Source organism: Cherax quadricarinatus, chromosome 20 (assembly GCF_038502225.1).
Source record: "Cherax quadricarinatus isolate ZL_2023a chromosome 20, ASM3850222v1, whole genome shotgun sequence".
Lineage (NCBI taxonomy): Eukaryota > Metazoa > Arthropoda > Malacostraca > Decapoda > Parastacidae > Cherax > Cherax quadricarinatus.
In genome coordinates, this window is record NC_091311.1 from 34,030,781 (window position 1) to 34,056,658 (window position 25,878).

The window sequence follows — 25,878 nt, forward strand, 5'->3', positions numbered from 1 at the left end:
ATGTGTAAATTAAAGAATTATGTGGATTAAAGTAAAGGTTGGATGCGAAAAGTGGGTCATAATAAGCGTGTATGCACCTGAAGAAGAGAGGAATGTAGAGGAGAGAGAGAGATTTTGGGAGATGTTAAGTGAATGTATAGGAACCTTTGAACCAAGTGAGAGAGTAATTGTGGTAGGGGACCTGAATGCTAAAGGAGAAACTTTTAGAGAGGGTGTGGTAGGTAAGTTTGGGGTGGTAGGTAAGTTTGGGGTGCAAGGTGTAAATGATAATGGGAGCCCTTTGATTGAACTTTGTATAGACAGGGGTTTAGTTATAGGTAATACATATTTTAAGAAAAAGAGGATAAATAAGTATACAAGATATGATGTAGGGCGAAATGACAGTAGTTTGTTGGATAATGTATTGGTAGATAAAAGACTGTTGAGTAGACTTCAGGATGTACATGTTTATAGAGGGGCCACAGATAAATCAGATCACTTTCTAGTTGTAGCTACACTGAGAGTAAAAGGTAGATGGGATACAAGGAGAATAGAAGCATCAGGGAAGAGAGAGGTGAAGGTTTATAAACTAAAAGAGGAGGCAGTTAGGGTAAGATATAAACAGCTATTGGAGGATAGATGGGCTAATGAGAGCATAGGCAATGGGGTCGAAGAGGTATGGGGAAGGTTTAAAAATGTAGTGTTAGAGTGTTCAGCAGAAGTTTGTGGTTACAGGAAAGTGGATGCGGGAGGGAAGAGGAGCGATTAGTGGAATGATGATGTAAAGAGAGTAGTAAGGGAGAAAAAGTTAGCATATGAGAAGTTTTTACAAAGTAGAAGTGATGCAAGGAGGGAAGAGTATATGGAGAAAGAGAGAGAGGTTAAGGGAGTGGTGAAGCAATGTAAAAAGAGAGCAAATGAGAGAGTGGGTGAGATGTTATCAACAAATTTTGTTGAAAATAAGAAAAAGTTTTTGGAGTGAGATTAACAAGTTAAGGAAGCCTAGAGAACAAATGGATTTGTCAGTTAAAAATAGGAGAGGAGAGTTATTAAATGGAGAGTTAGAGGTATCGGGAAGATGGAGGGAATATTTTGAGGAATTGTTAAATGTTGATGAAGACAGGGAAGCTGTGATTTCGTGTATAGGGCAAGGAGGAATAACATCTTGTAGGAGTGAGGAAGAGCCAATTGTGAGTGTGGGGGAAGTTCGTGAGGCAGTAGGTAAAATGAAAGGAGGTAAGGCAGCCGGGACTGATGGGATAAAGACAGAAATGTTAAAAGCAGGAGGGGATATAGTTTTGGCGTGGTTGATGCAATTATTTAATAAATGTATGGAAGAGGGTAAGGTACCTGGGGATTGGCAGAGAGCATGCATAGTTCCTTTGTATAAAGGCAAAGGGGACAAAAGAGAGTGCAAAAATTATAGGGGGATAAGTCTGTTGTCTGTTGAGTATACCTGGTAAAGTGTATGGTAGAGTTATTATTGAAAGAATTAAGAGTAAGACGGAGAATAGGATAGCAGATGAACAAAGAGGCTTTAGGAAAGGTAGGGGGTGTGTGGACCAGGTGTTTACAGTGAAACATATAAGTGAACAGTATTTAGATAAGGCTAAAGAGGTTTTTGTGTCATTTATGGATTTGGAAAAGGCGTATGACAGGGTGGAGAGTGGGGCAATGTGGCAGATGTTGCAGGTGGGTGTATGGTGTAGGAGGTAGGTTACTGAAAGCAGTGAAGAGTTTTTACGAGGATAGTGAGGTTCAAGTTAGAGTATGTAGGAAAGAGGGAGATTATTTCCCAGTAAAAGTAGGCCTTAGACAAGGATGTGTGATGTCACCGTGGTTGTTTAATATATTTATAGATGAGGTTGTAAGAGAAGTAAACACGAGGGTCTTGGCAAGAGACGTGGAGTTAAAAGATAAAGAATCACACATAAAGTGGGAGTTGTCACAGTTGCTCTTTGCTGATGACACTGTGCTCTTGGGAGATTCTGAAGAGAAGTTGCAGAGATTGGTGGATGAATTTGGTAGGGTATGCAAAAGAAGAAAATTAAAAGTGAATAGAGGAAAGAGTAAGGTTATGAGGATAACAAAAAGATTAGGTGATGAAAGATTGGATATCAGATTGGAGGGAGAGAGTATGGAGGAGGTGAATGTATTCAGACATTTGGGAGTGGACGTGTCAGCGGATGGGTCTATGAAAGATGTGGTGAATTATAGAATTGATGAGGGGAAAAGGGTGAGCGGTGCACTTAGGAGTCTGTGGAGACAAAGAACTTTGTCCTTGGAGACAAAGAGGGGAATGTATGAGAGTATAGTTTTACCAACGCTCTTATATGGGTGTGAAGCATGGGTGATGAATGTTGCAGCGAGGAGAAGGCTGGAGGCAGTGGAGATGTCATGTCTGAGGGCAATGTGTGGTGTGAATATAATGCAGAGAATTCGTAGTTTGGAAGTTAGGAGGTGCGGGATTACCAAAACTGTTGGCCAGAGGGCTGAGGAAGGGTTGTTGAGGTGGTTCGGACATGTAGAGAGAATGGAGCGAAACAGAATGACTTCAAGAGTGTATCAGTCTGTTGTGGAAGGAAGGCGGGGTAGGGGTCGGCCTAGGAAAGGTTGGAGGGAGGGGGTAAAGGAGGTTTTGTGTGCAAGGGGCTTGGACTTCCAGCAGGCATGCGTGAGCGTGTTTGATAGGAGTGAATGGAGACAAATGGTTTTTAATACTTGACGTGCTGTTGGAGTGTGAGCAAAGTAACATTTATGAAGGGATTCAGGGAAACCGGCAGGCTGGACATGAGTCCTGGAGATGGGAAGTGTAGTGCCTGCACTCTGAAGGAGGGGTGTTAATGTTGCAGTTTAAAAACTGTAGTGTAAATCACGCTTCTGGCAAGGCAGTGATATAGTGAATGATGGTGAAAGGTTTTCTTTTTCGGGCCACCCTGCCTTGGTGGGAATCGGCCAGTGTGTTAATAAAAAGAAAATAATATGTATATATATATATATATATATATATATATATATATATATATATATATATATATATATATATATATATATAATATATGTCCACTGGTATGATACATATATACAGAGAGAGCAAAATATATAGAGTGTGAGCCAGCAGTTGTCTGCTCAGACAAGTGTGCGCGAATGCGGGGGTAAAGCTGGAAGATGGTGTCTCAGGTCAGCTACGCAGTACTCTAGCAGGTGTGTCCTTGGACAGGTAGGTTTGTGTAGGGGTAGAGTGTGTGTGTGTGTGTGTGTATGTGTGTGTGTGTGTGTGTGTGTGTGTGTGTGTGTGTGGTTGTGGTGTGTGTACTCACCTGATTGTGGTTGCAGGGGTCGATACTCAGCTCCTGGCCCCGCCTCTTCACTGAGTGCTACTAGGTCTTCTCTCTCCCTGCTCCATGAGCAGTGTGTGTGTGAGTGTGAGAGTGAGTGTGTGTTTTGGAGAAATGGGGGGGGGGGGAGGTCAGAGATGGGTAAACAGTACTTTAGCTGCTAAAGCATGTCTTTAGGATCAGGTTAGAGGACATGTGTAGCCCTAGTGATCAGTGCCCCTGGTGGTTGTCTCATGGGTCAGGTGTGGGTGGGAGTATACCGCTGGTGATGAGCACTTAATCAGATGTGTGGTTGGACAGGTGTGCCGAGCAGCGGGCAAGACCTGGTGGAGGCGGTGCAGGAGGATAATGCCTCACTGGTGAGAGATGTTCTTACAGACCTTCACAAGTTCTCCCAGTAAGTACCGACACTTAGAATGATGTCCTCACAGTTCTATACTTCTTCCAGTAAGTAGCAACGTACAGACTGACGTCCGCTCAATTCTAAAGTTTCCCAAGTAAGTAGCGACACTGACTCATGTAACAGACCAGAAGGTAAAGAGAAAAATAGGTCATTATTATTTTATCCAGGCGAAAGCGTTAAGCCCGTAAAGCGTAAAGGAATGGGGACTGGACAGTTATCAGGTTTGATCCAAGCTTGAGTTTCTCCCCGCCTCCATGATGCCTCTTTAGTTTGACAAGGGATCTTCAGAAGCGTGATTCCTTGTCGGTCAAGTTAGGTTAGGAAACAGGACAAGTGTTTCCTGACGCAGGTCTTAGTCATATGATAACCCATCGCGGGAGTTTTTGGTCATCTGACCGAGATCTTCCGCTAAAAATTAGTTTCCTTATCAAAGGTATTCTGGAAATCCAGGTGTACTACTGATGGCATTTTTTGTACCATTTGTTACATATACAATTCAATAATTCTAGTTAATTTCTTAAGCAGGATTTATTTGGCAAAATATCGTCTTATTTTTCATTTTATACCTTATCTTGAACCATTATTTTTGTTTTCCATTCCTCGCAACATAATAAATGTTCTGTTTATCTTATGGATTAATTAACTTTTTATTCATTTTGTTTTTCGTGTCTTGAGCACAATAATTCTTTAATAAACATGATCTTAATATTAGTACACTTAACGCCATAATCTTCACATTATTTGTTTTAGTCCAACTTTAACCCGAATTTGTATACGTTTTTGTTTGACACTCACTATGTTAAACTTAAAGGTAAATCGGCTGCATATCTATGCTGTTTTGTTAGTATTAATTAGTCCCTATTAGAATTTTTATTTGAAATGTTGTGTACATTATGGGATTTTTTAATTAATAATGATTTCGAGTTAATAATTTATCTTCCGTAAATTTAATGATTATGCAAGTAGTAACAGCTGTTTCTTTACCCAAAACTGACGTTAAGCTAGTTTTATGGAGAATCTTTAGTGTGTGTGTGTGTGTGTGTGTGTGTGTGTGTGTGTGTGTGTGTGTATGTGTCTCTATATATATATATATATATATATATATATATATATATATATATATATATATATATATATATATATACATACATACATACATATATATATGTCGTGCCGAATAGGCAGAACTTGCGATCTTGCCTTAAATAGCAATGTTCATCTTGCCATATAGGACAAGTGAAAATTTGTGTATGCAATAATTTCGCCAAAATCATTCTGAACCTAACGAAAAAAATATATTTCATTGCGTTTGTTTAGTATTAAATTATTGTAAACAAATCTAAAATATATTTAGTTGGGTTAGGCTAAAATAAATTGCTCTTGTTATAATAAGGTTAGGTAAGTTTTCTAAGATTCTTTTGGTGTAAAATTATAAATATTTACATCAACATTAATTAAAAAAAAATATATCTTTAACGTACAAGAAAAAAATTCAGAAAGGGTTTAATTTTAAATGAGTTCTTGCTAATTGACCAGTTTTACATATTCGGCACGACATATATATATATATATATATATATATATATATATATATATATAGATATATATATATGAGAGAGAGAGATACAGAGAGAGAGACAGAGATACTGGGAGGGTTCGTGGAGATGTGATGGCTGGAGTTAAACACACTTGTTGGATGGTAACACATATATTAGCAGAGTGTGAAGGGAGGAGCCCAGACTGCCTGGTAGGTCTACGGTGAACTAAGGGCAAGACAGCGCATCCCACACACTCATTCGGCATCACATGACGTCACACATGCTAGTCACTGAGCCTAGCAAGGAGTCATGCAGGTGAAACATATGGATGGTACTAACTATGATACTCAGGTAACATATACATGTACAGGGGATCAGCAACTATGCTGACAGCTCGGTCATGTTATGTATGTCGTCTCGATATACAATACTATGCTATAGGCTGAACAAGCAGGTGGGTCTGGGCTGATTCTATGCAATGGCAAAGACATATGTAACTTAGAATTGATGGATGGTACAATAATGGATGTTAACGTAATGGGTGTTAACATAATGGGTGTTAAAATAATGGGTGTTAACATAATGGGTGTTAACATAATGCATTACGAATTATAAGAACAAATTGTGGTATAATAAAGGATGGAATTGATCGATCGATCTGTATTCATGCACTCTACGGATTCTGAGGAAGAATACATATATTTACAAAGGTGAAAGTAATTAACAGCAAAGGCAGATCTGGCACACACAGATCATTACTGCTAATCTCAGAATTCGGAGGGAAAGTGAACAAAAAAAAATCTGAAAAACTGATCAGCTAATAACAGAGAGAGAGACAGACAGAGAGAGACAGAGACACAGTGTGTGTACTCTCCTGGCCCCACCTCTTCACTGAGTGCTACTAGGTCCTCTCTCTCCCTGCTCCATGAGCTTTATCATACCTCATCTTAATGCTGTATATGGTTCCTGCCTCCACTATCTCACTTGCTAGGCTATTCCACTTCCTGACTACTCTGTGACTGAAGAAATATTTCCTAACATCCCTGTGACTCGTCTGAGTCTTCAGCTTCCAATTGTGTCCCCTTGTTTCTGTGTCCCATCTCTGGAACATCCTGTCTCTGTCCACCTTATCTATTCTCCATAGTATCTTGTATGCCGTTATCATGTCTCCCTTAACCCTCCTGTGTGTGCGCGCGCGTGTACTCGCCTGATTGTACTCGCTAATTGTGGTTGCAGGGGCCGAGACTCAGCTCCTGGCCCCGCATCTTCACTGATCGCTACTAGGTCCTCTCTCTCTGCTTCCTGTGCTTTGTCATACCTCGTCTTAAAGCTACGTATGGTTTCTGCCTCCGCTATCTCACTTGCTAGGCTATTCTACTTCCTGACGACACTGACTGAAGAAATACTTCCTAACATTTCTGTGAGTCATCTGAGTCTTCAGCTTCCAATTGTGTCCCCTTGTTTCTGTGTCCCCCTCTTCTTGACGTGCTTGACCAGGTAACGGTCCAAACTGGTGCTGCATACTCCAGTATGGGCCTAACGTACACAGTGTACAGCGTCTTGAACGATTCCTTATTAAGGTATTGGAACGCTATTCTCAGGTTTGCCAGGTGCCTGTATGCTGCAGCAGTTATCTGGTTGAGGTGTGCCTTCGGAGACGTGCTTGGTGGTGGTACTCACCTAGTTGAGGTTGCAGGGGTCGAGTCCAAGCTCCTGGCCCCGCCTCTTCACTGGTCGCTACTAGGTCACTCTCCCTGAACTTTGAGCTTTGTCATACCTCTGCTTAAAGCTATGTATGGATCCTGCCTCCACTACATCGCTTCCCAAACTATTCCACTTCCTGACTACTCTGTGGCTGAAGAAATACTTCCTAAGATCCCTGTGATTCATCTGTGTCTTCAACTTCCAACCGTGTCCCCTTGTTGTTGTGTCCCATCTCTGGAACATCCTGTCTTTGTTTACCTTGTCAATTCCTCTCAGTATTTTGTAAGTCGTTATCATGTCCCCCCTATCTCTCCTGTCCTCCAGTGTCGTCAGGTTGATTTCCCTTAACCTCTCCTCGTAGGGCATACCTCTTAGCTCTGGAACTAGTCTTGTTGAAAACCTTTGCACTTTCTCTAGTTTCTTTACGTGCTTGGCTAGGTGTGGGTTCCAAACTGGTGCCGCATACTCCAATATGGGCCTAATGTACACGGTGTACAGGGTCCTGAAAGATTCCTTATTAAGATGTCGGAATGCTGTTCTGAGGTTTGCTCGGAGCCCATATGCTGCAGCAATTATTTGGTTGATGTGCACTTCAGGAGATGTGCCTGGTGTTATACTCACCCCATGATCTTTTTCCTTAAGTGAGGTTTGTAGTCTCTGGCCCCCTAGACTGTACTCTGTCTGCAGTCTTCTTTGCCCTTCCCCAATCTTCATGACTTTGCACTTGGTGGGGTTGAACTCCAGGAGCCAATTGCTGGACCAGGTCTGCAGCCTGTCCAGATCCCTTTGTAGTTCTGCCTGGTCTTCGATCGAATGAATTCTTCTCATCAACTTCACGTCATCTGCAAACAGGGACACGTCGGAGTCTATTCCTTCCGTCATGTCGTTCACAAATACCAGAAACAGCATTGGTCCTAGGACTGACCCATGTGGGACCCCGCTGGTCACAGGTGCCCACTCTGACACCTCGCCACGTACCACGACTCGCTGCTGTCTTCCTGACAAGTATTCCCTGATCCACTGTAGTGCCTTCCCTGTTATCCCTGCTTGGTCCTCCAGTTTTTGCAGTAATCTCTGGTGTGGAACTGTGTCAAACGCCTTCTTGCAGTCCAAGAAAATGCAATCTACCCACCCCTCTCTCTCTTGTCTTACTGCTGTCACCATGTCATAGAACTCCAGTAGGTTTGTGACACAGGATTTCCCGTCCCTGAAACCATGTTGGCTGCTGTTGATGAGATCATTCATTTCTAGGTGTTCCACCACTCTTCTCCTGATAAACTTCTCCATGACTTTGCATACTATACATGTCAGTGACACTGGTCTGTAGTTTAGTGGTTCATGTCTGTCTCCATTTTTAAAGATTGGGACTACATTTGCTGTCTTCCGTACCTCAGGCAATCTCCCTGTTTCGATAGATGTATTGAATATTGTTGTTAGGGGTACACATAGCGCCTCTGCTACCTCAGGACCCATGTAGAGATGTTATCCGGCCCCATTGCCATTGAGGTATCTAACTCACTCAGAAGCCTCTTCACTTCTTCCTTGGTTGTGTGTACTGTGTCCAGCACTTGGTGGTGTGCCCCACCTCTCCGTCTTTCTGGAGCCCCTTCTGTCTCCTCTGTGAACACTTCTTTTAATCTCTCGTTGAGTTCCTCACATATTTCACGGTCATTTCTTGTCTCTCCTTCCTTCCTTAGCCTGATTACCTGGTCCTTGACTGTTGTTTTCCTCCTGATGTGTCTGTATAACAGCTTTGGGTCAGATTTGGCTTTCGCTGCTATGTCATTTTCATATTGTCGTTGGGCCTCCCTTCTTATCTGTGCATGTTCATTTCTGGCTCTACGACTGCTCTCCTTATTCTCCTGGGTCCTTTGCCTTCTATATTTCTTCCATTCCCTAGCACACTTGGTTTTTGCCTCCCTGCACCTTTGGGTGAACCATGGGCTCATCCTGGCTTTTTCATTAGTCCTGTTACCCTTGGGTACAAACCTCTCCTCAGCCTCCTTGCACAGTGTTGCTACATATTTCATCATCTCATTAACTGGCTTCCCTGCCAGTTCTCTGTCCCACTGAACCCCGTTCAGGAAGTTCCTCATTCCTGTGTAGTCCCTTTTCCTGTAGTTTGGCTTCATTCATCCTGGTCTTCCTGCTTCCCCCTCCACTTGTAGCTCTATTGTGTATTCGAAGCTTAAAACCACATGATCGCTAGCCCCAAGGGGTCTTTCATATGTGATATCCTCAGTATCTGCACTACTCAAGGTGAATACTAGGTCCAGTCTTGCTGGTTCATCCTCTTCTCTCTCTCTTGTAGTGGCCATTACGTGTTGGTGTATGAAGTTTTCCAGTACCTCCTCCATCATCTTAGCCCTCCATGTGTCTTGGCCCCCATGTGGCTCCAAGTTCTCCCAATCGATCTCCTTGTGGTTAAAGTCACCCATGATCAGGAGCTTTGCCCTGCATGCATGAGCTCTTCTGGCCACTGCAGCCAGTGTGTCAACCATCGCTCTATTGCTCTAGTCATACTCTTGCCTTGGCCTCCTGCTGTTCTGTGGTGGGTTATACATCACTGCAATTACCACGTTGGGACCTCCAGAGTGAAGTGTTCCCGCTATGTAATCACTTGCTTCTCCGCTGTCTCCTCTCTCCAGCTCATCAAAATTCCATCGGTTTTTGAGCAACAGTGCCACTCCTCCACCCCCCCTACCTCTGTCTTTTCCTCAGGATCTGGTATCCCGTTGGAAAGATGGCATCTGTTATCATACCTGTTAGTTTGGTTTCTGTGAGGGCTATGATGTCTGGTGATGCCTCTTTGACTCTTTCGTGCCACTCCTCCCACTTATTTGTTATTCCATCAGCATTTGTGTACCATACCTTCAGTTTCCTTTCCAACACTGTAGTTTGGGGGGCCTGTGAGGGTGGGAGACCTGGTAGCATACTGTGGGATTCTATAGCTGGGTGTTGGGTGGAAGCTGTGAGTGTGGATTGTAGTTTGTGTTGGGATGGTGTTCTGAGGATAGTTCTGTGTACTTGCCCTTGCTGCTCTGTTCTGCTCTGATTGACCTCTGCTGATTCCATCCTTGTCTCCTTTCGCTTTTTTTGTCCTCTCCCTCATTTCGATGACACAGGGTGGTTTGGTGTGTGTGTGTGTGTGTGTGTGTGTGTGTGTGTGTGTGTGTGTGTGTGTGTGTGTGTGTGTGTGTGTGTGTGTGTACTCACCTAGTTGTACTCAGTTGTGGTTGTAGGGGTCGAGTCATAGTTCCTGGCCCCGCCTCTTCACTGGTCGCTACTGGGTCACTCTTCCTGCTCCATGCACTTTATCATACCTCTTCTCAAAGCTATGTATGGATCCTGCCTCCACTACATCACTTCCCAGGCTATTCCACTCCCTGACAACTCTGACTAAAGAAATACTTCCTAATGTCCTTGTGATTCATCTGAGTCTTTAACTTTCAACTGTGCCCCCTTGTTGATGTGTCCCATCTCTGGAACATCCTGTCTCCGTCCACCGTCCACCTTGTCAATTCCTCTCAGTATTTTATATGTCATTATCATATCCCCCCTCTCTCTATCTTCCAGTGTCGTCAAGTCGATTTCCCTTTACCTCTCCTCGTAGGACATACCCCTTAGCTCCGGGACTAGCCTTGTTGCAAACCTTTGCACTTTCTCTAGTTTCCTCACATGCTTGGCTAGGCGAGGGTTCCAAACTAGCGCTGCATACTCCAATATGGCCCTAACGTAAACAGTGTACAGGGTCCTGAATGACTCCTTATTTAGATGTCGGTATGCTGTTCTTAGGTTTGCCAGGCGCCCGTATGCTGCAGCAGTTATTTGGTTGATGTGCGCCTCAGATGTGCCCAGTGTTATATTCACCGATAGATCCTTTTCCTTGAGTGAGGTTTGTAGGCTCTGGCCCCCTAGCTTGTACTTCGTCTGTGTTCTTGTTTGCCCTTCCCCAATCTTCATGACTTTGCACTTGGTGGGGTTGAACTCCAGGAGCCATTTGCTGGACCAGGCCTGCAGCCTGTCTAGATCCATCTGTAGTTCTGCCTGGTCCTCGTCCGATTGAATTCTTCTCATCAACTTCACATCATCCGCAAACAGGGACACTTCGGAGTCTATTCCTTCCATCATGTCGTTCACAAATACCAGAAACAGCACCGGCCCTAAGACTGATTCCTGTGGCACCCCGCTCGTTTCAGGCGTCCACTTTGACACCTCACCACGTACCATGACTCGCTGTTGTCTTCCTGGCAGGTATTTCCTGATCCATTGTAGTGCCTTCCCTGTTATCCCTGCCTGGTCCTCCAGCTTTTGCACTAATCTCTGGTGTGGAACTGTGTCAAACGCCTTCTTACAGTCCAAGAAAATGCAATCTACCCAGCCCTCTCTCTCTTGTCTTACTGCCATCACCCTGTCATAGAACTCCAGTAGGTTTGTGATACAGGATTTCCCATCCCTGAAACCGTGCTGGCTGTCATTGATAAGCTCATTCCTTTCTAGGTGCTCCATCACTCTTTTCCTGATAATTTTCTCCCTGACCTTTCATACTATACATGTCAGTGACACTGCTCTGTAGTTTAATGCTTTGTGTCTATCTCCTTTTTTAAAAACTGGGACTACATATGTTGTCTGCCATACTTCCGGTAGTCGCCCTATTTCGATAGATGTATTGAAGATAGTTGCTAGTGGTACACAAAACGCCTCTGCTCCCTCTCTCAGGGTGCATGGAGAGATGTCATCCGGCCCCATCGCCTTTGAGGTATCTAGCTCGCTTAGCAGCCTCTTCACTTCTTCCTCGGTTGTATGTATTGTGTCCAATACTTGATGGTGTACCCCACCTCTATGCCTTTCTGGAGGCCCTTCTGTCTCCTCTGTGAACACTTCTTTGAATCTCATGCTGAGCTCCTCACATACTTTGCGGTCATTTTTTGTGACCTCTCCTCCTTCCTTCCTCAGCCTGATTACCTGGTCCTTGACTGTTGTTTTCCTCCTGATGTGGCTGTACAACAGCTTTGGGTCAGATTTGGCTTTCGCTGCTATGTCATTCTCGTATTGTCTTTGGGCCTCCCTCACATGTGCATATTCATTTCTGGCTCTGCGACGGCTCTCCTTATTCTCCTGGGTCCTTTGCCTTCTATTCTTCTTTTATTCCCTAGCACACCTGGTTTTGGCCTCCCTGTGTGTGTGTGTGTGTGTGTGTGTGTGTGTGTGTGTGTGTGTGTGTGTGTGTGTGTGTGTGTGTGTGTGTGTGTGTGTGTGTGTGTGTGTGTCTGTGTGGGTGCGTGCGTGTGTGTGTGTTTGTGTGTGTGTGTGTATTCCTCGACTATAGCGTGTTGAAGGACCCGTGTGGTGCAGGATGGAGCGTATAGACCACGTGGTTGAGGTGGGTCACACGGCCCTGGTGGCGGCGGTGAAGGGTGGGTCACGGGACGCCCTTGCGGTGCTGCTGGAGAGGCGGGCAGCTGTGACTGTCCCTACAGGTGGCCCACACCTCACCCCTCTCGCCCTCGCTGCCTGGCTTGGCCATTTACAACTGGCACGCAGGCTCCGGGCAGCCGGCGCACTCTGGAACCAGGTGGATAGGTGAGTTATAATGCCCCATCATCTTGGCAGGTGAGTCGAAATGTCCCTCTTGTTGTTAGGTGAATTAATGTGTCTCCCCACGTTGAGAGAAGAGTCGAAATGTGTCACGAGTTGGATGAAAATGTCCCCTTTAGTAGACGGGTAGGCCAAAATGTCCCTTTATGTAGACAGGTGGGCTGAAATGTCTTGTGTAGACAGGTGGGACAAAATGTTCACTTATGTAGACAGGTGGGCTGAAATGTCCTCTTATGTAGACAGGTGGGCTGAAATGTCCCTTCATGTAGACAGGTGGGCTAAAATATCCCCTTATATAGACAGGTGGGCTGAAATTCCCCCTCATGTAGACAGGTGGGTCAAAATATCTACTTACGTAGATAGGTGGGCCAAATATTCCACCCAATGTGGTGCAATATTCCACCCTATGTCATCCAATATAGCTCGGAACAATGCAAGCGTTTGTTCCCACATTGTAATTATCATACAGAATGTGTGGCTGCATATTGCTTTTATATTATATTTTGATGGAAAAAGGCCGTAAAAGTAAATTGAGATGGTTTGGAAATCAATATTTTTTTGATAAACATTCTGGTTAACAGAACTATAACATGTTTTAAACTACCCTTAACATATTACAAAGGTAATTTTTTTTCGTTAATATAGTTGAGTTTACAGGCCAAGAGGTGTTACCCTACATCAGCTCATTATAGACTGGGAGCTGCTTGTCCCACAGTAGATTTACGGGATCAGAGCTGTTATCCAACAGGTTGAGAGATGTAATTCCATCTTAGCTCTTTTCAAAGCCCAGCCCTGGCTTGGGTATACAGTACTCCTCTCTCTCAGAAGGTATACAGTGCCCCTCTCTCTCAGTAGGTATACAGTGCCCCTCTCTCTCAGTAGGTATACAGTACCCCTCTCCCTCAGCAGGTATACAGTACCCCTCTCCCTCAGCAGGTATACAGTACCCTCTCTCTCAGCAGGTATACAGTACCCCTCTCTCTCAGCAGGTATACAGTACCCCTCTCTCTCAACAGGTATACAGTACCCCTCTCTCTCAACAGGTATACAGTACCCCAAGCAGGTATACAGTACCCCTCTTAACAGGTATACAGTACCCCTCTTAGCAGGTATACAGTACCCCTCTTAGCAGGTATACAGTACCCCTCTTAACAGGTATACAGTACCCCTCTCAGTAGGTACACAGTACCCCTCACTTTCAGCATGTATACAGTACCCCTCTCTCTCAGCAGGTATACATTACCTCTCTCAGCAGGTATACAGTACCTCTCTCAGCAGGTATACATTACCTCTCTCAGCAGGTATACCTCTCTCAGCAGGTATACATTACCTCTCTCAGCAGGTATACACTACCTCTCTCAGCAGGTATACAGTACCTCTCTCAGCAGGTATACAGTACCTCTCTCAGCAGGTATACAGTACCTCTCTCAGCAGGTATACAGTACCTCTCTCAGCAGGTATACAGTACCTCTCTCAGCAGGTATACAGTACCTCTCTCAGCAGGTATACAGTACCTCTCTCAGCAGGTATACAGTACCTCTCTCAGCAGGTATACAGTACCTCTCTCAGCAGGTATACAGTACCTCTCTCAGCAGGTATACAGTACCTCTCTCAGCAGGTATACATTACCTCTCTCAGCAGGTATACATTACCTCTCTCAGCAGGTATACATTACCTCTCTCAGCAGGTATACATTACCTCTCTCAGCAGGTATACATTACCTCTCTCAGCAGGTATACATTACCTCTCTCAGCAGGTATACATTACCTCTCTCGGCAGGTATACATTACCTCTCTCGGCAGGTATACATTACCTCTCTCGGCAGGTATACATTACCTCTCTCGGCAGGTATACAGTACCTCTCTCGGCAGGTATACAGTACCTCTCTCGGCAGGTATACAGTACCTCTCTCAGCAGGTATACAGTACCTCTCTCAGCAGGTATACAGTACCTCTCTCAGCAGGTATACAGTACCTCTCTCAGCAGGTATACAGTACCTCTCTCAGCAGGTATACAGTACCTCTCTCAGCAGGTATACAGTACCTCTCTCAGCAGGTATACAGTACCTCAGCAGGTATGCATTACCTCTCTCAGCAGGTATACATTACCTCTCTCAGCAGGTATACAGTACCTCTCTCAGCAGGTATACATTACCTCTCTCAGCAGGTATACATTACCTCTCTCAGCAGGTATACAGTACCTCTCTCAGCAGGTATACAGTACCTCTCTCAGCAGGTATACAGTACCTCTCTCAGCAGGTATACAGTACCTCTCTCAGCAGGTATACAGTACCTCTCTCAGCAGGTATACAGTACCTCTCTCAGCAGGTATACATTACCTCTCTCAGCAGGTATACATTACCTCTCTCAGCAGGTATACAGTACCTCTCTCAGCAGGTATACATTACCTCTCTCAGCAGGTATACATTACCTCTCTCAGCAGGTATACATTACCTCTCTCGGCAGGTATACAGTACCTCTCTCGGCAGGTATACAGTACTTCTCTCAGCAGGTATACAGTACCTCTCTCAGCAGGTATACAGTACCTCTCTCAGCAGGTATACAGTACCTCTCTCAGCAGGTATACAGTACCTCTCTCAGCAGGTATACAGTACCTCTCTCACCAGGTATACATTACCTCTCTCAGCAGGTATACATTACCTCTCTCAGCAGGTATACATTACCTCTCTCAGCAGGTATACATTACCTCTCTCAGCAGGTATACAGTACCTCTCTCAGCAGGTATACATTACCTCTCTCAGCAGGTATACCTCTCTCAGCAGGTATACATTACCTCTCTCAGCAGGTATACCTCTCTCAGCAGGTATACATTACCTCTCTCAGCAGGTATACAGTACCTCTCTCAGCAGGTATACATTACCTCTCTCAGCAGGTATACATTACCTCTCTCAGCAGGTATACATTACCTCTCTCAGCAGGTATACAGTACCTCTCTCAGCAGGTATACAGTACCTCTCTCAGCAGGTATACAGTACCTCTCTCAGCAGGTATACATTACCTCTCTCAGCAGGTATACCTCTCTCAGCAGGTATACAGTACCTCTCTCAGCAGGTATACAGTACCTCTCTCAGCAGGTATACATTACCTCTCTCAGCAGGTATACAGTACCTCTCTCAGCAGGTATACATTACCTCTCTCAGCAGGTATACATTACCTCTCTCAGCAGGTATACATTACCTCTCTCAGCAGGTATACATTACCTCTCTCAGCAGGTATACAGTACCTCTCTCAGCAGGTATACATTACCTCTCTCAGCAGGTATACCTCTCTCAGCAGGTATACATTACCTCTCTCAGCAGGTATACAGTACCTCTCTCAGCAGGTATACATTACCTCTCTCAGCAGGTATACAGTACCTTTCTCAGCAGGTATACAGTACCTCTCTCAGCAGGTATACAGTACCTCTCTCAGCAGGTATACAGTACCTCTCTCAGCAGGTATACAGTACCTCTCTCAGCAGGTATACAGTACCTCTCTCAGCAGGTATAAATTACCTCTCTCAGCAGGTATACAGTACCTCTCTCAGCAGGTATACATTACCTCTCTCAGCAGGTATACATTACCTCTCTCAGCAGGTATACATTACCTCTCTCAGCAGGTATACATTACCTCTCTCAGCAGGTGTACAGTACCTCTCTCAGCAGGTATACAGTACCTCTCTCAGCAGGTATACATTACCTCTCTCAGCAGGTATACAGTACCTCTCTCAGCAGGTATAGATTACCTCTCTCAGCAGGTATACATTACCACTCTCAGCAGGTATACATTACCTCTGTCAGCAGGTATACATTACCTCTCTCAGCAGGTATACAGTACCTCTCTCAGCAGGTATACATTACCTCTCTCAGCAGGTATACAGTACCTCTCTCAGCAGGTATACACTACCTCTCTCAGCAGGTATACAGTACCTCAGCAGGTATACAGTACCTCTCTCAGCAGGTATACAGTACCTCTCTCAGCAGGTATACAGTACCTCTCTCAGCAGGTATACAGTACCTCTCTCAGCAGGTATACAGTACCTCTCTCAGCAGGTATACAGTACCTCTCTCAGCAGGTATACAGTACCTCTCTCAACAGGTATACAGTACCTCTCTCAGCAGGTATACATTACCTCTCTCAGCAGGTATACATTACCTCTCTCAGCAGGTATACATTACCTCTCTCAACAGGTATACAGTACCTCTCTCAACAGGTATACAGTACCTCTCTCAGCAGGTATACATTACCTCTCTCAGCAGGTATACATTACCTCTCTCAGCAGGTATACAGTACCTCTCTCAGCAGGTATACAGTACCTCTCTCAGCAGGTATACAGTACCTCTCTCAGCAGGTATACAGTACCTCTCTCAGCAGGTATACAGTACCTCTCTCAGCAGGTATAGATTACCTCTCTCAGCAGGTATACATTACCACTCTCAGCAGGTATACATTACCTCTGTCAGCAGGTATACATTACCTCTCTCAGCAGGTATACAGTACCTCTCTCAGCAGGTATACAGTACCTCTCTCAGCAGGTATACCTCTCTCAGCAGGTATACATTACCTCTCTCAGCAGGTATACATTACCTCTCTCAGCAGGTATACAGTACCTCTCTCAGCAGGTATACAGTACCTCTCTCAGCAGGTATACAGTACCTCTCTCAGCAGGTATACAGTACCTCTCTCAGCAGGTATACAGTACCTCTCTCAGCAGGTATACAGTACCTCTCTCAACAGGTATACAGTACCTCTCTCAGCAGGTATACAGTACCTCTCTCAGCAGGTATACAGTACCTCTCTCAGCAGGGATACATTACCTCTCTCAGCAGGTATACAGTACCTCAGCAGGTATACAGTACCTCTCTCAGCAGGTATACAGTACCTCTCTCAGCAGGTATACAGTACCTCTCTCAGCAGGTATACAGTACCTCTCTCAACAGGTATACAGTACCTCTCTCAGCAGGTATACAGTACCTCTCTCAGCATCTAGGTGAACATTGCTAAAGACGTATTTCAATCTAAATTGTAGATGAGGTTGGATGAGGTAAGAACCAATTGACAAATTCTCCTGTTCAAGAACCAGCTGACACATTCTCCTCTTCAAGAACCAGCTGACACATTCTCCTCTTCAAGAACCAGCTGACACATTCTCCTCTTCAAGAACCAGCTGACACATTCTCCTCTTCAAGAACCAGTTGACACATTCTCCTCTTCAAGAACCAGCTGACACATTCTCCTCTTCAAGAACCAGCTGACACATTCTCCTCTTCAAGAACCAGCTGACACATTCTCCTCTTCAAGAACCAGCTGACACATTCTCCTCTTCAAGAACCAGCTGACACATTCTCCTCTTCAAGAACCAGCTGACACATTCTCCTCTTCAAGAACCAGCTGACACATTCTCCTCTTCAAGAACCAGCTGACACATTCTCCTCTTCAAGAACCAGCTGACACATTCTCACCATGAACCGGTTGACACACATTCTCACCTTCAAGATCCAGTTGATATTCTTCATGAACGTGTTGACACACACACATTCTCACCTTCAAGAACCAGTTGATATTCTTCATGAACGTGTTGACACACACACATTCTCACCTTCAAGATCCAGTTGATATTCTTCATGAACGTGTTGACACACACACATTCTCACCTTCAAGATCCAGTTGATATTCTTCATGAACGTGTTGACACACACACATTCTCACCTTCAAGATCCAGTTGATATTCTTCATGAACGTGTTGACACACACACATTCTCACCTTCAAGATCCAGTTGATATTCTTCATGAACGTGTTGACACACACATTCTCACCTTCAAGATCCAGTTGATATTCTTCATGAACGTGTTGACACACACACATTCTCACCTTCAAGATCCAGTTGTTATTCTTCATGAACGTGTTGACACACACACATTCTCACCTTCAAGATCCAGTTGATATTCATGAACGGGTTGACACACACACACATTCTCACCTTCAAGAACGGGTTGACACACATTCTTATTTTCAGGAACGGTTGACGCACTTTCTCACCTTCAGGAACGGGTTGACACACACTTTCTCACCTTCAGGAACGGGTTGACAGCGCTGCACTACGGCGTGGCAGGTCACCAGCTGGAAGTGGTGAAGGTGGCCCTGCAGGAGGGTGCTAATGTAAGACTGCCCGCAGGAGGGTACTCTGTTCTCAGCCTGGCCGTCGCCGCCGCTCACAGGAGAGCCACCTCAGCCAGGTGAAAATGATTAAATTATTATTATTATTATGCTTATTATTATACAACACATTTCCAATAAAATCTCCAAGACCATAGGCATACTATCGAAGATACGGTACTATGTTTCATAGTCAGCCCTCCTGGCCCTATATCACTCATTTACCCCTATCTCATCTATGGAATTTGTGCATGGGGCTCAACAATAAACCATCTCGGACCATTAATTACTTAACAAAAGGCTGCAGCCAGAATAACAAATTCCCACTACAGGCAGCATACTCAACCAATGATGACACTCTTCAGGTCGCTTGTTCTATCTAGGCTGGAATATTGCTGCACACTAACAGCACCTTTCAAGGCAGGTGAAATTGCTGACCTAGAAAATGTACAGAGAACCTTCACGGCGCGCATAACGGAGATAAAACACCTCAATTACTGGGAGCGCTTGAGGTTCCTGAACCTGTACTCCCTGGAACACAGGCGGGAGAGATACATGATTATATACACCTGGAAAATCCTAGAGGGACTAGTACCGAACGTGCACACGAAAATCACTCACAACGAAAGCAAAAGACTCGGCAGACGATGCAACATCCCCCCCAAAGAAAAGCAGGGGTGTCACTAGCACGTTAAGAGACAATACAATAAGTGTCAGGGGCCCGAGACTGTTCAACTGCCTCCCAGCATAAATAAGGAGCATTACCAACAGACCCCTGGCAGTCTTCAAGCAGGCACTGGACAGGTACCTAAAGTCGGTACCTGACCAGCCGGGCTGTGGTTCGTACGTTGGATTGCGTGCAGCCAGCAGTAACAGCCTGATTGATCAGGCTCTGATCCACCATGAGGCCTGGTCACAGACCGGGCCGTGGGGGCGTTGACCCCCGGAACTCTCTTCAGTTAAACTCCAGGTAATCAAAACTCTAAACTTACTCACCGTACAAAACATCGAAACTTATTATTGTACCTACTACATACATAGAACAGTAAACTTGGATATAAACCCTTCTCTCAAACTTCTCCTTACCAACCTCAACAGAACACATGACCACAAGGCACAGATCACTCTTTGATGTTCCTCGTGTCCATCTCACACTATGTAAAAACGCAATGCACATAAAAGGCCCAAAAATCTGGAATTCATTACCTGTGAATATAAAAGAAACACTGTTTATCAATTCAAGACTTCTTAAAAACCAGTTACTCACCCACAACTAAATAAATACTGATTAACTGTATCTCATAAACATATAACCTGTGACCCTATCAAACTGTTTTTTTTTTTTTGCAATTACATTACCTAATAGAATATTCCATCCTCTTGAATGCTCAGTAACTCATCAAATGTGCTACAAATTTGTACAGCTATAAAGCTTATTTGAAATACTCATTTGTACTTCATGTAATTTGTTTACTGTATTTTTACCACTTAAGTTAATTTTAAGCCTGCCCATAATGCTCTGCGTACAAGGGGCTTTTAGTATGTACACTCAACCACTGTATTTCTTTTGTTCTTTTGTACAATTATGCATCATGTCCAAATAATAAATAAATAAATAAACACCTATGAACTCGATGAGGAATGAGAAAAACATGAAAAATATCTGTAATCTCCCTCCACGCGATTATTTTTTACCAGAAATCGTTTATGCTAAATTCCATTTTGAAGGTTCATTCTTCTCAGCCTGTGTAAACACCGTCAACAACCAGGCGCCAGAAACTTTCCAGTTCAGTGTTTTGCGTTTAATATCGTGAGGAATATGGGACTTCTCGAGTGCTTGCTACAGAAATATAGTAATTATATACGACTCCGCTGACTCTCAGATATGTATATATTTTGTATGATAAATGGGTGACGATTGTGAACCCGAGGAATGGGAGTAGCAGCAATGGATGGGGGGGGGGGAGGCAGAAAGTTATGAACCTGGGAAATGAGAGTAGCAACAATGGGAGGGGGGGGGGCAGAAAGTAAAATAAAATTCTACAACCTAATGTGCATATTATTTGGGACTAACTTGAGTAAGGAGGCCTGAGAGGGCGGGGGTGGGTGGGCACCTGTGGGTGGCAGGGTGGCGACCAGGAGGCAGTTCGTCAGTCTATGGGTCATGGTGACCAGGATGGTCACAATGATTTCTTGGTGGTCTCAGTGAAGACCATGGTCTTGGGCCCCCATAACCATTGTAGTTCCCAATAAGCACCTTGATCCTGGGGAATATTGTGGCCCCCGAGTTCTGTGCTTCCGGAGAGTACTGTGGTCCTGGGGAGTACAGTGGTCCTAGTATGCAGTGACCACTATGGTCTCAGTATCCAGGTTAGTCCAGTGACCACTTAATCCTGCACCAGCTACCTCATAGCCCAGCACTAGCTATCTCATAGCCCTGCACTAGCTATCTCATAGCCCTGCACTAGCTATCTCATAGCCCTGCACTAGCTATCTCATAGCCCTGCACTAGCTATCTCATAGCCCTGCCCTAGCTATCTCATAGCCATGCACCAGCTGCCTCCCAGCCCTACACCAGCTTGTCTTTGAGTCACCCGGTCTAGTCTTCCCCAGGTTGAGTATGGAGGAGGTGGAGGAGGCGACGAAGATGGTGGAGGCGCTGGTGGAAGGAGGAGCAGAAGTGAACCAGCGTGACGCTGGAGGGAACACTGCTCTCCACGTTGCCCTAACACTCGGCCTCCCACACTTGGTATGAGTATAAAATGTACTTGACTATAAATATAGTGTACTCACCTATGAGTAAGTATGGTACTCGCCAATTTGCAGCTCTTCCTTGTCCTCTTTGTTTTTTATTCCTTTCATTTATTTAACACCATTTGCAAAGAGGGATGCATCCGTTTTCTGGCATGTCCTTTACATATACTTGAAACAGAACTGATCCTAATATCGATCCTAGTGGAATTCCACTTTCACATTCTGATATCTCTTCTAGGACAATCTCTGTGTCCTCGTCCCATGAGGAACACTTTGATCCCCCGTCGTTCTTGCCTGCTACACAAATTTTTGTTCCAATGTCTTGCCAGGTAAAGTATCAACTGCCTTCTTGCGGTCCAAGAGTATGCAAGCCACGCAGACCTCTCGCCTGTCTCACTTCTGTCACTTTCTCATAGAGCTCCAAAAAGGTTTGTGAGGCAAGATTTACCATTTATGAACATGTACTGAATGCGTGAGTGTATTCATAGATTTCTACTCACCCATTTGTTATTGCATGGGTCGATTCACAGCTCCTGGCTCCGCCTCTTCGCTGGTCGCTACTAGGTCCACTTTCTCCCTGCTCCATAAGCTTTGTCCAATCTTTTCTTAAAGCTATACACGAATCCTTCCTCCACTACATCACTCTCCAGATTGTTCCACTTCCTGGCAAATCAGTGTCTGAAGAAATACTTCCTAACATCCCTGTGACTCATCCGAGTCTTCAACTTCGAGTTGTGACCCCTTGTTGTTGTGTCCCATCTCTGAAACATCCTGTCCCTATCCACCTAATGAATTCCTCTCGGTATTTTATATGTCGTTATCATGTCACCCCTATCCTTCCTGTCCTCCAGTGTCGTCAGGTTGATTTCCCTTAACCTTTCCTCGTAGGACATACCCCTTAGCTCCGGTATTAGTCTTGTTGAAACCTTTGCACTTTCTCTAATTTCTTGACATGCTTGACCAGGTGTAGGTTCCATACTGGTGCTGCATACTCCAATATGGGTCTGACGTGCCCGGTATACAGTCCTGAACGATTTCTTATTCAGGTGTCGAAACGCTATTCCTAGGTTTGCCAGGTGCCTATATGCTGCAGCAGTTATTTGGCTGATGCGTGCCTCAAGAGATATGCTCGGTATTATACTCACTCCAAGACCCTTTTTGTTGAGTGAGGTTTATAGTTTTTGGCCCGCTAGCCTGTACTCAGTCTGCGGTCTTCTTTCACCTTCCCCAATCTTCATGACTTTGCACTTGCTGGGGTTAAACTCCTGGAGCCAGGTGTTGGATCAGACTTTCAGTCTGTCTAGATCCTTTTGTAGTCCTACCTGATTTTAATCTACCTGAATTCTTCGCATTAGCTTCACATCGTCTGCAAAAAGGGGACACCTCTGAATCTATCCCTTCCGCCAAGTCATTTACATATACCAGAAACAGCCTCGGCCCTAGGATTAACAGTTGTGGAACCCCTCTCGTCACTGGCGCCCACTCTGACACCTCGACACGTACCATCACTGCCTGTCAGGTATTCTCTGATCCATTGCAGTGCCTTTCCTGTTATTTCTGCCCGTTTCTCTAGCTTATGCACTAATCTCTTGTGTGGAACTGTGTCGAAAGCCTCCTTACAGTCCAAGAAAATGCACTCTACCCCTCCTCTCTCTCTCTCTCTCTCTCTCTCTCTCTCTCTCTCTCTCTCTCTCTCATTCCTCTCACTCTCTAACTCACTCCTGCTTTACTTTTGTCACCTTGTCATAAAACTCCAGGTTTGTGATACAGGATTTCACCTTCTTGAAACCGTGCTGGATGGTCCACCTGTCTTCTGATAAGCTTCTCCATGACTTTGCATAAAATACATGTCAGTGACACCGGTCTGTAGTTTAATACTATATGTCTGTCTCCTTTCTTAAACACTGGGACTACATTTGCTGTCTTCCACACTTCAGGTAGTTTCCCTGTTTCGATAGATGTGTTGAAGATTTTTGTTAGTGGTACACACAGTGTCTGCTCATCCTCTCAGAACCCTTGGAGAGACGTCCGATCCTAACATCTTTGAGGTATCTAGCTCACATAGCAGTCTCTTCACCTCCTCGTCTGTTGTATGTAACATGTCCAGCACTTCTTGGTGTACCCTTCCGTCCTGGTTTCCTGGTGTCCTTTCTGTCTTCACTGAAAATACTTTAAATCTCGTGTTGAGCTATTCACACACTTCTTTGTTGGGTGCCCTGTAGTCTGGTAGTTAAAGCTGTCACTTCACACGGCTAGTCTCAGGGTTCGATTCCTGGCGGGGGTAGAAGCATTGGGTGTGTTTCCTTACACCGGTTGTCTATGTTCACACATCAGTGAAATGGGTACCTGTGTGTTAGTCGACTAGTGTGGGTCGCATCCTGGGACAAAACTGACCTAATTTACCCGAAATGCTCTGCAGAACAAGTGACTTTCTATATAGTAGTATGTCATTAATATCAACTGGGCCTGTATATCTTGTACATGTACTTGTAGAAATAAAGATATTATTATTATTATTTCAAGCTATCTCCCCTCCTTCCTTCCCCAGCCTGATTACCTGATCACTGACTTGTTTCCCTCCTGATGTGGCTGTATAATAACTTTGGGTCAGATTTGGCTTTCGATGCTGTCATTTTCGTATTGCCGCTGGGCGTCCCTTCTTATCCATGCACATTAGATTCTGTCTCTTCTGCTAATCTCCTTATTTTCCTGGGTCCTTCGTCTTCCATAATTTTTCCACTCTCTTGCTCACTCACTTTTCGCCTCTCTACACCTTTGGGTGAACCAAGGGCTCATTCTGGTCTTCCCGTTGTTTCTGTTGCGCTTGGATACGAAACTTTTCTCTGCCTCCTTGCATTTTGTGATCGCGTATTCCATCATGTCATTTACTGTTTTTTCCACCTGTTCTTTTCTCCACTACCTGATGCAGAAAATTCCTCATGCCTGTGTAGTCCCCTCTTTTGTAATTTGGCCTCTCCCAGCCTGCTCGTGCTGCTTCACTCTCCACTTTTAATTCTACAATGCAGTCAAAGCTCAGGACCATATGATCCTGTCTGAAGTACTCAAGGTGAATAAGAGGTCGAGCCTTGCTGGTTCCTTCCTTCCTTCCTCCCTCTGGTAGTACCCCTAACATGCTGATGCATAAGGTTTTCCAGTACCACCTCCATCGTCTTAGCTCTCCACGCTTCTGGTCCCCGGTGTAGCTCCAGGGTTTCCCAGTCAGTTTTCTTGTGATTGAAATCACCCACAACTAATAACTTTGTCTTGCCCATATGTTACTGTTTCTCTTGGCCTGACCTCGCACCTTGCTGACTGCTTACCTGGCACTAATGACAGGTATATCAATGTTAGTCAACTATTGTTGGTCGCATACAGGGAAAAAAAATGCAATGGAAATTCTTAAACTGGAGACCTCAAGTGACCTGGAACCCATCCAGCTAGAAAAATGTTCTAGGTAAGCAGAGTTTGTGTCCTAAATCTTCACCTTGACTGTAATTTTTAATTTCATTCCCACATTCAGCATATATCCAAGAAAATTTCCAAATCAGTAGGCATCCTTTCCAAGATATGATAGGGTACTAAGTACCCTATACCACACTAATATATCTCTACCTCACCTCTGGTATTTGTGCCTGGGGATCAACCATAGCCAACCACCTTAAACCTTTAATAACCCAACAAAAAACAGCACCACTTTTCAAAAGCCTGACCCTACTAAATATAAGAGACATACACTCATATTATTGTGCCTACTACATATACAGATAGCTACAACAGAATGCACAGTCACAATACAAGGCACAAGGCACTATGACATTCACCGTATCAGTCTCACGTTATTCAAAAATGCAATGCATAAAGGGCCTGAAGATCTGGAATTCACTACTTGAACTGGTAAAGGATCCCCTGATTACATACAAATTTACGACTATGCTTAAAAATCATCTCATCTCTCAATACTAACCAAACCAACCAAAATAACTTCTAATCAGACTGAAGCAACTCTCCCAAATATTATGAGACCTCTAGTCTATTAAAACATCTGCCAATCCATGAAATATTACTGCTTGAACCATCAATTGTAATATTGTTTTTATGTGCAACCAAGATTATTATTCTTACCAATCTCCACCCTGACTATTCCGAATTAGTATTAAGATAAAATATAGATTTATTACAAAGTTAACCATTCCTATCTTGTCTAGACTTAAATAGTTATGTGCTAGGATTAATTTGCCCTTAATGCCCAGGTACGATAGTGGCTTTCTTTGTACTTAACAAATCAAAATTGTAATTACACATAGTAACCTTTGCAAAGAAATAAAATATTTAATCTTTAAAGTCAGCACCTGACCAGCCCGGCTGGTCAGGTGCTGACTTTAGGTGCCTGTCCAGTGCCTTCTTGAAG

At 44.4% G+C, this 25,878-nt stretch overlaps 1 protein-coding gene across 2 annotated transcripts in view; it reads left to right on the top strand.

The window, feature by feature from the left end:
• The window catches only part of LOC128700492 (fibronectin type 3 and ankyrin repeat domains 1 protein-like), a 45,866-nt gene that overhangs the window by 10,317 nt on the left and 9,671 nt on the right, over positions 1 to 25,878 (top strand). For both annotated transcript variants that reach the window (XM_070086926.1, XM_070086925.1), the window contains 4 exons: positions 3,618 to 3,714; positions 12,318 to 12,545; positions 18,638 to 18,796; positions 21,330 to 21,465. In XM_070086926.1, the coding sequence (XP_069943027.1) occupies positions 3,618 to 3,714; positions 12,318 to 12,545; positions 18,638 to 18,796; positions 21,330 to 21,465 (620 nt within the window). The remainder of the gene's footprint in view (positions 1 to 3,617; positions 3,715 to 12,317; positions 12,546 to 18,637; positions 18,797 to 21,329; positions 21,466 to 25,878) is intronic.